Here is a 16,795-nt window from a genome sequence, read left to right on the forward strand (position 1 = left end):
GTTTGGCCCTGCTCAGGCAGGTCCCTATGGCCGGGAACATTCCCACGGGGTGCAGCAGCACTACCCACAGCCCCAGGAGGCACTCCTCCACCCCATGGCTCCCCACACTGCCTTCAGGACCCTCTCTGCCCTTACAGCAGGGATGCCGGGCCCATAAAGCCCTGTTCAGACTCCTCAGTGTTGGCAGGATGAGGCTCAATGTGTTTCACCTCTCAATTTTACCTGATCACACAACCTTACCCAGCATGCAGCCTCCATCCCTGCTGCTCTCTGTTCGTTCTTTTGGACGCGGAGGCAAAGCAGGGGCAAGGGGAATTGCTCTCTGAATCCCTTATTTTTGTGCTGCTCCAACATCTGGTTCTGTGTAACCTGCCACTAAAAGCGGGGAGCGCCGGTTAGTTTGCCCTCACATTCCCATGACGAATTCCCACCCTCGGTGGGCCGAGGGGTGCAGAGCCCAACCCCCTAACACCGGCCCGAGAGGCAAAGGGGCCGCGCACAGCCCCAACGGGCCGCGTTCCGCCCTTGTTTGTAAGGGCCTCGAAGCCAAGCGGGCGGCGAGGCCCCGCCGCGAGCCTCGCCCGGTTCCCAGCGGCGCCCAAGCTGGCAGCGGGGGGAGCGTGGCCCCAGGCCCTCCTCAGGGCTCCCCGCAGCCAGGCCGCCGGTGGGAGGGAGGTGGGGGCCGGGCCTGGCCCCGCTTCCCCCCGCCTCCCGCCCGGCCCCACGGCCGCGCTCCCCCCCTCCTCCCGGCGGGCGGTTTCAAGGCCCCCCCTTGCGAGGTCTCCGTGGCGCCGACCAATCAGCGTGCGCTGCGCGCCGCGGCCCGGCGCCTTAAAGGGCCCCGGCGCGGCACGGCGCCAGGGCAGCCGCGCCGCCAGCGGCCGAGCAGGGGAGGGGCGCTAGGACCGCGCGCAGCCGCTCTCCCTCCCTCCGTCCCCGCTGCGGGAGGCAGCCCACCGCCTCCGGAGGGGGGCGTGGCTCGGGTCGGCCCCTCCCTCTGCCGGCGCTGATTGGCGGAGGCGAGCGCCCGTCGGCGTTGGGGGGCGTGGCCTCGCTGGGGTGCGCGGCCAGCGGCGCGGCGGGCGCAGCGAGCGGCGGCGGGCGCGGGGCGATGGGGGCGCGGCGGCGGCCCGAGCTCTGACAGCCCCCGGCGCTCCCTCCGCGGCGGGCACTGCGGCTCCCGGCAGCGGCGGCGGCCGCACCCCCTGCGGCGCGGACCATGTTCGCCAAAGGGAAGGGCTCGGCCGTGCCCTCGGACGGGCAGGCACGGGAGAAGTAAGAGCGGCGGCGGCGGCGGCGGGAGGAGCGGGGAGGGGGGGGTGCGAGGTGGAAGCGGGTGGAGGGCGGCTTTGTGCGGGGCGGGCGGGGGGGCTCCTCCTTCCCCGTGCCGCTGCTGCCCCCGTGACGGCCGCCGCTCGGCTGTTGCAGGCTGGCGCTGTACGTCTACGAGTACCTGCTGCACGTCGGCGCCCAGAAGTCTGCGCAGACCTTCCTGTCCGAGGTGAGCCCCGCCGCCCCCCGCGCCCTTTGTGCGCCGCCGCACGCACGCCCGCCCTCCATCTTGCGCGGGGCGGCGGCGGCGCCGGGGGGTCGCCGAGCGTGGGGGCCCACGCCCACCCGTGACCACCCCTAAACCCCCCCACCCCTCCATTCCCTCCTTTCCATCCCCCGCCTTCCTCTCGCCCGCAGATCCGGTGGGAGAAGAACATCACGCTGGGCGAGCCCCCCGGCTTCCTGCACTCCTGGTGGTGGTAAGTACCGGGGGGGGGACGGCGACGGGACCGTCTAAGCTGGGGGCACCGTCCGGGGTGCGCAGCCCCCGCGGTGGGGGGTGAAGTCACGGTGATGGGCGTGAGTCAGCAACAAGCCGAGCCCCGAAGCGCCCCGGACACCCCCGGGAGCGTTGGGCTGGGAGGCGGCAGGCTGGAACTAAAGCTTCCTACTCGGTGGCTGGAGCGGCGCTGGACGCGCCTGGAGAGCCCAAGTTGTGTTGGGGCCATTGGGGTGCCCGTGGAGGGTAGAGAAGTCCTGAAGGTGTTGTGGTTGTTACTGCTCAAAGTGGCCACTTTTGCCTCTTAAAACACCCATCCTGGTGGCCGCAGCACTTCCAGGGATCCAAGTGGTGCCGAGCTCGGATGCACAGCCTGAAGTCCCCTCCCATGGGCCCAGTGGGGTGGGAAGCAGCTCACCTCCAATGACCCCCGGTGTCGGTGCATGAGCCCCGATGAGTAACTGACTCCCTGTGTTTGCCTCTCTCCACCACGCAGCGTGTTTTGGGACCTTTACTGCGCAGCTCCCGAAAGGCGAGACACTTGTGAGCATTCGAGTGAAGCGAAAGCCTTTCATGACTACGTGAGTAACAAGTTTCTAATCCTCGTGGTAATGACGGCGTTGGGGAGCTCCGGCTCCTCCGCTCACCCGGAGCCGGTGGAACCCACCGAGGGTGGGTTTTTATGACCCAGCAGCGTTCTCATTTGCCTGAACAGTATTTCATAACGTTGCAATTATGTAAATTAGCTCAGATACTTATCTTAAGCACTTAAAGGCATTCGGGCTACTGGTAGAATGAAGTGCTTTTGCATAGCAATGGACAACAAAGCGTTTACTAGAGGGTCGATGGTGAGAGATTTCATGCTGAGGATGCCTCAGTTGGGGTGGGGAGGAGGGTGGAGATTCCCTAAAACACTGTTGAATGCCCCAGTTGATATCTCCTTGCCTTTGGAATGGCTGGAGGCTTCCTTGGTTGTCTGAGTCCTCCCTTGAGACCAGCATGGTAGAGGTGTTTGCTTGTTGAAGAGGATGTTGCAGCCCCCCTTTGGTTGATGGTGGGCATCTCCTGTGTCAGTGTTTTGGGTTGTTCTCTGTGAGGTGTTAGCCTGACCCAGGGGTGGGGATCCTGGGGTTGAGGTGCCTCCCAAAAGCACACCTTTGGTGAGGGTGCATGGCATGTTGGCTCCGGTGGGCAATGGGTTGTCTGCCCGCTCCCATCCCGCACGCGTCGGGAGGAATTTGCATCAAAGGATTAGTCACCTGGCTGCTTGCTTGGACCCCAGTCAAGTGCGTTTAAACCCTGTAGCAGGAGCTGGTTTTGTCTGCTCCGGGGAGCCTATGGTATGGAAACCATTTTTCCCTCCCTTCCCAAGTTTCTCGTTGCCTCGACATGCCTGGGTTGGGATGTGTGAGGCTTTGCCGGCAAGTAGCGCTGGGTGAGTGCCTTGGGGACCTCCATGGTGCTCCTGTGTGCTGGCACTGGACATGGTTGTCGCCCTGGGGCATGGGCAATGCCAGGCTGCTGGAGAGCCTTGTAGCTGAGCCTTGTAGGTGGGGAGATGTCCATCCCATTGGAGCATGTGGGAAGTGGGTCTGGCTAATTGTTAGGTGGGGATTGTCCATCTGTCCATCCCTTCCCATGGCTGCTCTCTGCATCATTTGTTTTTACTGGGCTGGATTAAGATGGTGAACTCCTGAACTGAGGGTCAGGGCTGACAACCAGGGCTGACAACCAGTGTGATCAGCTGCGTGCTTCTGGGTGTTTTGGGCCACATTCTGGTCTGTTTGGGGTTTTCTTTGGAGCTTGGTTGGGACAGGAGGCTCATCAGGAGCAGCAAGGCAGAGGTAGATCTTTGGGTGGCAAAGCCGCAGGTGAAGATGGCATTAACAACCAAGACGTGGTAATGTTCTGTTCACAGCAGTCTCCTCATCGTGTCTGAGGATTTAGTGTATTTAGAGAAATTAATCTTTTTTTTAGCTTGGTAATAATTCTAACAATGGGCCTGAGTGCATTAGATGATTCACATAAACTTCTTTAATACACGTTGCTTTAAGCTTACTGTAAATAGACACAATCCCGGTTGGTTTTAATTCTCGGTGTAACGCAGTTTTGTAACAGCCCCAAGTGCTTTTACCTTTCGGGTTTTACCACAAAGACTTGAGAGAAGATTCTCACTCCCCTGTGCCTTGGCTTGTGGCACTGGTTTGGTTTCCTGGGGCATGTTTCGCCCTCAGAGCAGGGGTTGTACTTCTCCCTGGCGTGGCCGGTGGCGGATGCTCATGGCACAATCCTGCTGTGAGGAGTGGTGTTTTCCCAGCGCAGCGTGTGCTTTATAGGGCGAGGGACCTGCCCAGCCAAAACTTAAATATTGACCAAAGAACGCAATGATAACCAGGGCAGTGTGAATAGCTCCTTGTTTCTCACCAGTCTCCATGCTGGGGCAGGATCCTGGTATCTAAGCACAGTGGTCAGCCTTGCAGGTGGGTGCTGGAGTTGGGATGCAACCCATCAACGATGTGTGGCATCTAAAGCAGGGTCCAAGCCCCAGGTGGGGCTGGACCAGTAAGTCATGAATTGCTTTATATGGTGCTTGTGGTTCAAAATATCCCGATACAAGTCTTGCCTCAGATTGGTAGGACATTCTATTTACGCTTGGCCAACGGTGGGCAAGCTCTGCATAGCCAGCTTGGTGTTTGCCCAAAATATGGTTTTATTTATCCAAAGATGATGTATTTACAATGCTCCTTGAAAGACAAAACAGGAGGATGCTCCAGGAGCAGTGTGGTAGCACCAGAGCTTGTCATAGGGGTGACAGCACTCACCCAGAGGGGTGCTGGCTTGGGAGACACATCTTTGGGAAGGTGATGGTGCGCCTTGTTAGTGGGGTGCTAACAGTGGGATTTGCATGCTGCATCACTTCCACTTCATCTCCCAGTGCAACCGTATGAAAACTATTAGGAACAGCAGGACAAATTGGTAATTTCCCCTCCAGTTTTTAATATTTAACTGCTTGGCAAGAATAAAAGCAAAAAGAGAAATCCCACTCTTCTTTTTTGGGAGACCCTTGAAAGCCGTGGGCTCTTGCCGCGGCTCAGGGATATTGAGTTTTACCTTTGTCCTGAGGTTTTTCTCTTAAGCTGGGACAAAAGGCTGCTGGGACTTGGTGGAAAGGGGTGATGGGAGCAGGGATCCATCTGGAGCAGACGTGAGGAACAACCGTGCTATTTCCTTGCATCTCCAGCATGGCTGCGAGTCTTAACACAACCAACAAGTTGAGCTGGCTGGAGGGTTATTAATCAGCTTCTCCCACCGGTGTCCAAAGAGTTTATCCAAGTTAAAAGCACCATCAACTCCTAAAACTCAACCCATAGCCGTTGACTTGTGCTCCTACACTGGGCAAAGCCCCATGGTGAGAGTGCCGGCGTTCCGGCACGCTCCTGGAGCCGGCGAGCTTGCAACGGGATCGCTCGGCATGACAGGGGATTTCAGCTGCGGCGTTATCTGGGAATTGGCCGATGGCTGGTCGCAGTTGAGCATTTCAACGCCATGAAAGCCAATACAATTTGAGTTAGCGGTGATGACTGCCAGTTTAAATACCGCAGTGAATTTCTGTCAAAGAGCTAATACACAGAAAGGGGAATTGCAGAAAACTTGATCACCAGAACCACTTCAGTCGATTTTGGCCTCGAGCTATAGAAAATGAACTTAAATCTAGTTGACTGTTGCTACATACTTTTGTGGTATTGCTCTGCCTGCATGGCCAGCTCAGAGTGTCAATGTGCAGGGGAGAAAAATCAGGGTAGCCTTTGGCTTCTGGAGACTTTGACTTCATCTTTCCCCTCCTCTGCGTTTTCCCCCTGAGAAGGACCCACACTTGGGAGCGCTTGAGATGCTGTTTTTGCAGTGTAAGATCTATGGAGTGGTGGCTTCAGCTTGCCATTAATGTAAAGTATTGATTTTATTGTTTTAACTTTGGAAAGCTGCTGCAGTTCTTTCTAACTTGGGTCTGGAAGAATGCTCTGCTGCAGTGGCGGTACTTGCTGCTGGTCTGGGAGAAGATGGTGTGCCTGGGGCTTGTGTCCTTCCATCCTGGTTGGGGACAAGCAGGGTTCTTGCTATCCCCCATATCTGAAACGGTTCCTCTTGGATTGAGGTCTTATTGAGGTTTCTGAAGCCTCTGGAGATGGATGGATATAATGTATGGGCTTGTTTGTGTTAGCATGCTTGGTGGGGGATGAGATGAAACCCAAGGATCGGGAAGGGTTTTGGCCTGTTGGAGGTACTGGCTGAGGTTGTCACCCAGGCACTGGAGTTTGAACCCCAGATCCAGTCATTGCACTACTGTAAGTGTTCTCCTAGCATGCTTTGGAGGTGAGGTGTGGAAAATGGTCCTGTTCTGATGGATGTGTCCATCGTGCCCTGGATGGATGCAGGACAGGCACCCCATCCTGGCATTGATGTCTGAATGTCCACAGACTTGTGTCATCTCCTTGTTGTCAGAGCATCTTCTGCTCCTTGGTGTCTGTGTGGCCACCTCATGATGTTGGTGGCACCTGGCAGATAAGGTGACTGTCACCTCTCTTGTACCAGGCTGTCTTCCCTCTTCAGGACCAGCAATGGCTGTGAGACTCTTGCTGTAGGCACCCATGGCTGCACAGGGTGTGAGTGGGACCAGCAGGCATGGTGGTGGTGGTGGTCCATGGGTGCTTCTGCCGTATGCCGTTTGCAGCACATGCATTATAAACACATTGCATAGAAGAGCAGGTGGTTTTGGGGTAGGTTTGGCACAGCACAAGGACAGGGGATGGGAACAGCTTTGTGTGGTCCATGTGAGCCCCTGTGGATATTGCCTGAGTCCTGGGCATGGCGGAATGTGCAGCTCCATCCCATCTCCATGCGGGATTGCGCTCCATCTGGGCTCCATCCAGCCCCGCTCTGCAAGGACAGGGTTCCCTGGTAGGTAACTGGAGAGAGGAGTTCTCCTTTGGGAGTGGCAGGCTGCCAGGAGCAGCAGCAAGGCTCCACATCGCTATAAAGAAATACATAAAACACATACACAAATTCCCTCTCCCAGCAGTGCACTGGGCTCAGCTTCCCTCCCAGTTCCAGGTACTGGTGTGCGCATCCTGCCCGCGAGCGTGAGCATCCCTTAAACCCCACTTTTACCATGGTGCTTTGCAAAGCTGGGTTAGTTTAATGCTCTATTTTAAACAATATTGGCTATTGGGACAAGGCAACCTCTGCTGCCGTGCTTCCCACTGCACGCTGGTGGGATCGGGGTGGTTCAGAGCAGCACCTTTCCATGGGTGATGCCGATGGAGAAGGCGCCGGCGTGAAACTGGAGGTCAGAGCCCAGAGCTTATGTCTTAGTCTTTGACTGGGGAGCCTAAATATTTATCCTGTTCTGTCCCTAATGAAAACAAATTGTCAACAGTTGTTCAGTAACTGACTAAATTAAAATCTGTAATTAGTCAATTAGATTAAAGAGTTGGCACAACCTGATTGTATCATGCTGGTTAGGTTATTAAGAGAAAGGGTGTGATTTTTAATTACTGAATGCTAATTTTGACAGATTCAAATGGAAACAGACGTTCCCCCCTTCTACCCCACCCCGAGTGCCTCTGCAAAAGTAAGGCAGGGGATGGATTTTGTGTCAACAAATGGTGTGAAGATGCAAAGTTTCTCTGGATCCGATCCGGGAGGGGTTTCTCCGGAAAAGCCAGGGGTTGGGACAGGAGGAGAAGGAGGATTTCTTCCGTCCTGGCTGACAATGGGATGGCTTGCAACACCATTGGGGGTCCCCTGTTCGCATGGGTGTTGGGGTGCTGTGCCATCCCCATCACCTCTCTTGGCGTTCACAGATCAGCGTGCCCTCACCCATGCGCACCAGCAAGGCAGATCTGAGCCTTATTATCTCTAGGTTTTCTGTGTTGTGTTTGTAACCCCCCCTCGATGGCAGGCCAAGCCTGCAGCAGGGAGGAGGAGGATGGTGATGGGGAGGAAGGCCTTGCATGGCGAGCAGCCCGCGCCATCCCATTGTTTGCCCCGGCAGCGCCGCGGCCACGTGGGCCAGCGCGGTGAGGCCGGCGAGGGGACCGCGGTGGGAGCAAACGCCCCTGGCAGATGCTCGGCTGTGGGCGAGCACAAAGCTCCCAGCCCTGCCCTCCCCTGCTTTCTGGGGTCCCTTCCCGGGAACAAAGGGGCTGTGCTGGGCTGGGCTGTACCGGGGGGGGCTCCCCGTGCCGCTGCAGCGGGCAGTGGGGAGGTTCGTTAGGTCAGGACGCCGTGTATTGGGTACGAGTGAGGCTTTCCTGTTCTCCTGATCATTTCCTTCCTTACCTTGGAAACTTGGATTTTCTCCTACCTTTTGTTCCCGGTTTTTCTCTTGTAAAGCTGTCCCTGGATCTATTGGAAACAGCTGCCCGAGCGGGGCTCAGGAGCGGGTGGGGGGCTCCGGCTCTGGCTCCTCCTTCACCGTGCCTGGCCCCATGGCTGAGCTGGCACCACCTAAATGGCACCCAGCTGTGCGAAAGCCTTGGTGAAGGGGGGTGTTTGCTAGAGAGGAGGTGGGGGACCCGCTGCAGCGGTGTTTGGTCCTTATGAGAGGAGGGGATGGCAGAGGGAGAGTGGTGCAGCACCCACAGCAGCTCATGCACATCCCAACCAGTGCTGGGGGTCTGCTCACGGGGACCACAGAGCGGGCTGTATCCCAGTGAGCATCACACAGCCGCTTCACCAGCATCCCCCTCGTGGGTCAGGTTTGAAACTCCCATTGAGGCTTCTGCTCAACCCACATGTTCCCTTATTTCCCAGCAGCTTTTCCCTCAGAGTCCTGACCCTGCAGATTCCCATGGGCAGGCCCACCAGGGGCTGTGGGGTGGAAGCAGTGCTCTCCTCCATGCTGGCAGGGAGCAAACCCAGCTCTTTGCAAGTAAACAAATACCTCGCCTCTGCCTTGCTTTGGGTTCTGTTGTTTTCTTTCCTTCTCTCACAACTCCTGCTTGTGGCCACAAGTGCCAGGAGCCGAGTTCAAAGCTGCAGCTGAGCAGTCAAGGGGGGGATTTCCAAAACACAGCAATGCTGTTTTTGAGTGCTGCTTCCCACACGTGTGCCAGGACACAGCCACCCCACCACCCCCTCCCTGCTCCCATCCCTGCATCCCATAGCAGTGATACCCATTCCCTGTGCCTGGCTGGGGCAAGAAGGCTGCCTGGGGGTATTTGGGTGAGGTTTGTGCAGCTCCCTCTGATAAAAGCAGCTTTTCTTTTGTCTCAGGTTTGTGCATTTACATAGTGTAGTTTTTGGAGGAGAAATGCCCAGCCTCCTGCCTCAGTTTAATGCTGCATGTATGGAGATTGTTAATATCGGTGTTAAGCAATATATATGTATATATATGTGATTATATATGCAATTATATCTATGCAATATGGAGAACTAAGGTTTACATATGGACGCAGATAGATATAGGTGCATGTGCCTTTTTGGTGTGTGTGTTTGGGGCAGCATGGCAGAGCAGCGCTTCACACCCAGCCATCAAGTACCCTCCAGCCTGCTTTACTCTTCCTCCTCCATTGCCATCACCACCACAACCAGTGGTTTTTACCAAGGTGACTTCCACCTCTGTGTCCTCCAGGCTGGGCAGGAGGCTGTGGGGTTTGTCCGTCTGTCTGTCTGTCTGTGTGTGAGCAGTGCTGCTGCAGCCTGCCGCCTCGAGATAAAGTCCAAAGGAAGACCTCTGGCTGTGTCTTAAGCTAACATTTTCTTTCCCATTTTTTTCCCCCCTCCTTAATGTTTCTGCATCAACCCTTGAACATTTGATCTGGTGCCTCTCCTCCTGGGGTGCGGTGGCTTTCTGTAGTGAAAATGAGCTCTCGCCGCCCCTTCTGCTCGCCTCAGACGTGGCTTGGGGTGGGGTTTATTCCCTGGATTTGGGCTGGTTTCTCACAATCTCGCAGGGCTGAGCCTGCACCTATAATTGGGATTGTTTAGCTACAAGGATGCCCTGCAGCACCTCTGACTCCTAGCACGGTGTAGGTGCTAGCATCCCACGCCATCCACAGTGGGCACAGAAAGCCAGTCCCTCTGTCCTGATGTGGGTTTTCTTCTGTGCCCCTTTCCTGCCCCAGCTCCCACCCCATGCATCACCCATCACATCTGGTCCAGCACTGAGTGCCCACCACGTGGTTGGCTGGCATTCCCTTAGTTCCAGGCTTGCACTGAGGGTTTCCCAACCCTTTGGCTTCACTTACCTATTAACTTTTGGCAACCCTAAGGAGGGAAATGCCCCTGCATCACCCCCATGTGAGCCAGCAGTGCCTGCCTCTCCCTCCAGAGCAGACACAGCTGCTGCCTGCCCCAAGCAGTGCTTCTGTGGCTCAGCATCGGGGCAGGGGAGGAGTTGGGAGCCTGGTTTGTTGGGTTGGTGTGTTTTGCTTTTTATTTAAGTGCAAAAGGTGGGGCATGCTGGGGAAGGGGGCAGGGCGCTTCCTTGAGCCTGGTTTGGGGTGGACAGATAAGGCTGCAGCGTCTCCTTTGGCTCCGCTCCCCTGCCAAAGCCCAACAGAGCATCCTCCTGCTCTGCCTGGCCCTCACTGGGTGCTTGTCCCCATTTCTGGAGGGAGCCCCACTGGGATAAGGGCAGCCTGTGGGGCACAAAGGCTGCCTGAGCCTCTACATCCCCCTGCTTGGGACTGATGCTTGCAGTGAGGATGAGGAGGAAGACGTGCTTCCCTCCTCCTTTCTGCATCATAGCTGGCCTCCCCCTGCACTGCCATCCATCTGCCTGTGGGATGGGGAGCTGAAGAGGGAAGGTTATGGCTGAAGGCAGCAACCTCATCCCCTTCTTGTCCCACTCCTGTGTCCCCAGTGGCTCAGGGCAGGGTGCCTGTTCTTTCCAAGGAGCAGAACATGGGTCTGCCTATTGGTGATGGACAGCCTTTGGCTGGGGCTTTCCCTTACACAGGAGGTAGGTCTGGTTTTGTAAGACCCTCTTGGGGTCTGGTTTGAGGCAGGGGCAGCCATGCTTTGGAATGCTTGATCTCATGAGGGGTGCTTTCAGCATGCTGCGTGTACTTGGTGGGGTATGGCTGGGGATGGAGGTGGGAGCTCACAAGGAAGCAGTCCCTGGTCCATATTATACATGGGCATCTCCAGCCCAGCCCAAGTGCAGTTTTCCATGGAAAAAACCCCAAACCATCTCATTTTGCTTTATCCTGGGCATCCCAACACCAGTAACACCTAGGAGCTTCACGCCTTTGCCAGTCTTCCTTGGAGAGAAGGTCCAGGCTGGAGCATCCAGTGTGTGTTTCATTGTTAACAGCACATTTACTTGCTTGTCCCGGAGCCCTTCAGGGTGTCATGGCACGTCCTGACAGCTTGTCCGTCCTTACCTGCAGTCATCAAGGAGTTTTCAACATGACTTATATAAAGCCTTTGTACTTGGATGGCTCCACCGTGCTGCACAATGGCTTCTTTGTCATCTTGCCAGCTAATTAGTTTTAACTTTTACCGCTGCTCCAGCACTGTGCACCGTCCACATGGTCCATTTGGAGCTTCCTCCCCCACCATAAGTGTTTTCCAAGCAGTCGGACTTGTTGCTGTTGAATATGGGAGAAACGCACTGGTGCTCATCTCCTAGAGAAGGAGCTGCCCTGGCGCAGGGGCCAGTGAAGAAACAGCCATTAGGAGGCTCAAGTAGTCTCCAGTGGCTTGTTTCTGCTGGCTGGCAGCTGAAGGTCCCCACAGAGAACATCCTCTGATGACAATAACAGGCTCTTGCTCCTCAACTGGTGATTGGTACCGAATGCATCTTGCAGCTGGAGGTGAAAGCTTTGGCTGCATCTTCAAGACACAACCCCTCCCGCTTGGGAACATCCATGCACTGGGACATAGCGATGGTTGTTTCTGGAGGGTCAGGCTCTGGTTGGTTGTGTGCTGAAGATGGGTGTTTTTTCCCTTGCATCCTGTACCCTTGCTCTGGGTACCACCACAGCATCCCTGGTGCTGTGGGGAGTTCACAGTTGGTACCCTGGGATGCTCGCAAGGGAGCCGAGCATCTCCTTGGAGAAGGACCAGGAGGGTTGTGACCCCAGCTGGGTGTCCCCAGCCCGGTGGGGTGGGATGAGCCATGGTATTGTCTTCCCTGGTAGGAGGGGTGGAGATGCCACATGCATAAACATCAGCTGAATTAGCAGTGATGGGGTTTGTGTGAGCGGTGCTGCGGCAGAGGGGAGGTCCCCTCCGCTTGGGATGGGGACGGTGGCAGGTCAGGGAATATGGAATTGCTGCCTTTGTGTTTAATCTGGTTATAAGGACGGCTATTAGAGATAATGAATTTTGCCTGTCCCTACCGTTGTAATACAAGAACCCAACTGTCTTTCAGCGCCGCGAAGGTCACTCCTCTTTATTTCTGGTTGTAAATTTTGCTGGTTACAGATGTTTGGGGTTGATGGACATGGCTAATTAAGTTTCTCCCACCAGACACTTGGCAACATGCAGGGGTGCTGGCATGGGGATGAGGTCGGGAGGGCAGGACCGGAGCCTGGCAGCAATGCCAGCAGCCCATCTCACTGCAGCCCCAGAGCAGGGCTGGGATTGCATGGGCCCTCACACCTCTCTTCACGAGGATTTTGGAGCATGCTGGTGGGAATAAGGCAGTGTTTGGGAGCAAGTTTCCATCTTTGAGGGGGAATTCAGCAGGAATTGTCATGTGCAGCCCCCACCCTGACCTTAAGAAGGGTGGGGAAAGGGGGGATCCCTTCAACATTTGCCATCGAACATCATTTACAGGGGTGCCAGGAGAGGCTTTTTCTCTCCCAAGGAGATCTTCACAAGGGAATGACGGTGTGCTGGGTGGCAGAGCCGATACCCCACACCGAAATACCACCCCAAGGAGGTGGGAGCCCCTTTCCCTGGGGCCAGTTTGCTCCCCAGTGTGATGCTAACCCCGTTGGGCAGGAGCCCTCCGCGTGCACTGCCCGTGCTCAGGAGGCAGCACGTGCTGCCATGCCTCCCCCCGCGCGCCTCATTTATGCCGCTCCACATTTTCTCCTCGTTTCCATGCCTTTTTCCCTCCCCTCCCTCCTTGTTTTCTTTTTGTTTTTCCTCATTCCTTCCCCTGGTGCTGCCTGTGCATCGCCTCGCTCCTTTATTTTCACGATTCCTTATTGCTCGCAGGCCTCTGTTATCCCAGCTATTTGGAGCTCCCAGCTTGTGTGCGTTCAAAACAGGGTTTTATCTTCCTGGAGGAGGTGACCACGGTCCCCATCACTCCCCTGGGATGTGATCACTGTATGGTGAGGGGTACCGGTGCAAGGTATAAGCCATGTATGTATGCTGTGGATGCTCCAGGCCCTTGCTTGCAGCAGACCTGGCAGGGTGGCCGCAGGCGCCCATCACCTCCATCCCGACGTGGCTGCCGGGCACAGCGCCGGCCATCTGTCCCCTTCCGTGCGGCGCCGGGCTGCCGGCTGCTCGCCACAGCAGCGGGGCTTGCCCTGCGTCTGCGAGGGGCTTGTGTTCAAAAGGGGGAGTAAACAGAAAAGTTCCATTTTTGCTTGGTTTGCCCCCATTTCGTATGCATAAACCTCACTTTTTGTTGCCTTTTCCTTCCCCCCCTCGTCCCCGCTGCCATGCCAGGCGCATCCCAAAGTTTGCTGCGTCTCTCTCATCCGTGTGCGTGCACGGATGCTGGATAATTTTATTAGCCTCCTGGAATGGAGCCAGCTCGGGAGGTGGCTGCTGGGGCGCCTCTTCTTTTATTTCCCTTACCCAGCCACCCCCCTTTGCCTCCGCCAGCCTCCCATGGGCTGCACCATCGGCGTCACCCTTTTATTTTATATGTATTTTTCATGCATTTCTTCTCCTTTTCCCCCTCTTTATTTCCCCCCCCTTTTTTTTTGCTCCCGAAAGGGTTAAAAACGATGGGGAAGTTCAGCTAGCACTTGCAAGATATGGTTGCCTTAGCAACAGGCCTCCTAATCTGGTAGGTGACCTGAGAGACTGTGGAAGATGCAGGGGTTGGTTTGGCATTTCATTATTTCATGAGGCTGCGGCTCTCCAGCTGGTTCCCTTCCCAGCACCGCCGCCACCGCGGCTGCTTCCCCCCCCCCCGACACTGCCCCCAGCATTCCTTGGCTAAGCCCCGGGGGGGCCGGTGCCACCGTCCCTTCACTGGTCCCCTCCCTGGGTGCTGGTGGGCTCTGGGAGATGGTGCTTGGGAATGGGGAGCAGGCTTCCCCGCAGCCTGAGTGGTGGTTGTTCAACTTTGGGGTGGCAAAGATGGTTTCCTGCCTTGTTTTCCCTCTTCCCAAGGGATTTGCCATGATGAAACAATCCATGTGGCACCCAGGAGCTAGAGGTGCTCTTGTTGGCACTTCCAAACCCCTAATTTTGTGGTCTGTGCAGCTCTTCCGAGGTGAAGCCCAGCAGTAGGGCTTTCAAGCAACAAACTGATGTGGCACAAATCAGGGCAGCAGTGATAGGAAAGCTGGTGGAGATGAGGTACAGGGGTCCAACCAGTGTTTTGGGGGAGGAGGGCAGTGTTATTCCGGCTGCTTTAGGCTGTTCAGAGCTCATGAAGCCAAATGAGCACTACCAACGTGTACCCACTTACAGATGGACCAAGACTTGGGTGTTTCAGTGCCGCAGCCACGGCCTTCAACTCTTGTTTTCTTCTTATAAACATCCTCAAGTTGGTGTTTCCCAGCACATTTCCCTTTTCCCTTGCTGTCATGACCAAGCATTGGTGAACACCCACTGGTCCTTGCCAGTGGTGAGGCCATCTGAACTAAGAAACCACCTCAGAAAACCTTCCTGCCAGTTATTTGACCTCACAATATCTCTGGGTACCATCAGACAGATGCTGAGACTCTTGCCTGTGCAGTCCCATATGGGATTCTTATGGGCATCTGTCGCACCCAACAGCACCCAGTGCAGCCTGGTCCAAACCATCACTGAGCTCTCAGCTGGGATGGCTGATCCACTCTGTGCCCAAAACTGGGATGGTTTCCTCCTCCCTGTTCAATGATGAATGGCTTGGGCATGTGGCAAGGAGACCCTGAGGGATGGGAGGTGACCAAGGAGCCATGGCCCATCTCCCTGTGGGTACCAACAGCATAAAAGGGCTGGGATCATGCCGGGCACATCCCATTCCCACAGATCCCGGTGGTGCAGACCTCTTTTGTTCCCCCCCCCTCCCTCTATTGCACGGTGGCAGCTGCCTGTGGACGCTGGGAAGAGCTGCCTTTGTTTATCCGCCTCTCCGGCAGAGCCAGCGCGGGGATGCTCTTGGATCGAGGTGCCGATCTGTCATCTCCCAGGTTTTATGCATCCCCAGACAAGAAATCAGCGGTGCAAAGCGCAGACTTTTTGTTACTTATCGCCGAGCTCTGTGCAGAGCGTGGCTGCTGAAAGCAATCTGGTGTCTGCGATGCCCAGATTTATGGTTTCCCAGCCTCACTCTAGGTGTTGGCTTCCACCGGGAAGCAAAAAACCTGGATTGAGCCATCAGTGTAGGATGAGAGCGCTGTGGCATTGGACCCAGGCAGGTCTGGTACCCAAGTGGGTGGGTACCCTGGGTGGGACAGCATACCCCTTGCTCCATCTTAGCAGGTGGGGACAGGAGGACTGATGTCCTAGGAGAGCTGGAACATGGCTTAGCTTTCCCTCTGGATCTCCTCTGCTCAGGGCATGCTTCTGCAAACCTCCTGCCTGCCCTTCTGGGGTGGCAGAGGCAGAAGCTGCCCCTCAGTAAGCAGTGGATGAGCCATGAAAAGAGAGCAAATCCATGCGAGCCAGCAGAATCCCTAGAAAGCCTTTTTTTGATCACTTCATCCTTTTTTCTTCCCCCATCTCTGCTTTGTGAGGCTTTCCAGGATTTGCCCCTGTTGACGGGGATTTCAGGCGGTCAGCCTGTTCCCTAGGCACAGCCACACTGCCCACCAGCCGGCACGCACCGTCCTTCCGCAGAACACAGGGCTCCTGGATGGCAGGATTATACACGCTGGGTTTTTTTCCTGAAGAAAATCAAAATTCCAAGGGAAAATAGGGGAAAAAAAAAGCCGTCTCCCCCCCGCCTCCGCCCTGCTGAGAAGCTGCTCTGCGATGGCGGCTGGAAAGCGGAGCCGAAAGTGTTGCGCGTGCCATCTGCTCCGCTTGGATCGCGGGAGCGGATGGAGCCGGCGCAGCCTCGCAGGGAAGGAGGGGGGATACAAGGCTTGATGGGGTCCGTCCCCCCCATTTTCCTCCCAGCTGCGGGCTTGGTGGTCCTCATATAGCATCCGGTCCTTGAGCCCCAGTCGGAGGTGTCCTATAGACACCTGGGAGGAAGAGGTCTGCAGGTCATTCCTGGGATGAAGGTGGACATGGGGTGGGATGAGTCATGTGGAAGGGAATGGGCATGTTTTGGGGTGGTTGTTTAGGTGTTTGCAGCTTCGCTGGCTGCCTCAGTTGTAAGCATGTGCTGGCAGATGGGTGATCTGCAGTATAGGGTGCATCTCATGGGGACCCCAGATGATCGCTGACATGAAAGCGGCTCAGAATGGCACATCTGCACCTTCCAAAGGACATATCAAAGGAAAACTTTCTCCCCGGGAAGGAAAAAACTGAGGCTATATCCAAATAGAAAGGAAAGTGTTTACTTGGAATTGTAGTGGGATCACCTCTGGGTTTCTCCACATCTGTGCTTCTGCTGACTCTTTGGCTGAGGCAATCAGAGCAGCTGGGTTTCATGGAATAGTTTGGATTGGAAAAGGCTTTCAAAGGTCCTTCTGCTTTACCTGCTTATCACAGGACTGGAGGTTTCTGAGACCTCCCAATGGGTCAAGCCAGCAGATGTGGATGTGATGAGCAGAGAGGGCCTGGGCTTGCTCCCTCTGAAGGCAGCAGTGGTTGGTGCCTGTCCTCGCAGCCGTGCAGGGGGCTGTGGATGGTTGGGTTGTTCTTTATGGGCTTGTCAAGAGACAAACATTCCTTGTTCTTCCCTGTGAGGGTGCTGAGGTGCTGGCACAGGGTGCCCAGAGAAGC

At 56.0% G+C, this 16,795-nt stretch overlaps 2 protein-coding genes across 3 annotated transcripts in view; one reads left to right on the forward strand and one right to left on the reverse strand.

Annotated features, from left to right (window-relative positions):
• Positions 1-831: 831 nt before the first annotated feature.
• LOC117436246 (uncharacterized protein C11orf96 homolog) lies at positions 832-1,221 on the reverse strand. Its single transcript, XM_034063520.1, has one exon. The coding sequence runs from the start codon at positions 1,219-1,221 to the stop codon at positions 832-834; it is 390 nt and encodes a 129-aa protein (XP_033919411.1).
• The window catches only part of SSBP3 (single stranded DNA binding protein 3), a 53,544-nt gene continuing 37,936 nt past the window's right edge, over positions 1,188-16,795 (forward strand). The window contains exons 1-4 of one of the 2 annotated variants that reach the window (XM_034064085.1): positions 1,188-1,275; positions 1,429-1,501; positions 1,690-1,751; positions 2,268-2,352. In XM_034064085.1, coding sequence (XP_033919976.1) covers positions 1,220-1,275; positions 1,429-1,501; positions 1,690-1,751; positions 2,268-2,352 — 276 coding nt within the window. In that variant the 5' untranslated portion in view covers positions 1,188-1,219. The remainder of the gene's footprint in view (positions 1,276-1,428; positions 1,502-1,689; positions 1,752-2,267; positions 2,353-16,795) is intronic. The other variant, XM_034064084.1, reaches the window with a different exon arrangement.

The sequence above is a fragment of the Melopsittacus undulatus genome, chromosome 6 (genome assembly GCF_012275295.1).
Source record: "Melopsittacus undulatus isolate bMelUnd1 chromosome 6, bMelUnd1.mat.Z, whole genome shotgun sequence".
NCBI classification, from domain to species: Eukaryota; Metazoa; Chordata; class Aves; order Psittaciformes; family Psittaculidae; genus Melopsittacus; species Melopsittacus undulatus.

Excerpts from the sequence above, each read along its gene's own strand:
- LOC117436246 (XM_034063520.1), bottom strand. The coding sequence starts at position 1,221 with ATGGTCCGCGCCGCAGGGGGTGCGGCCGCCGCCGCTGCCGGGAGCCGC.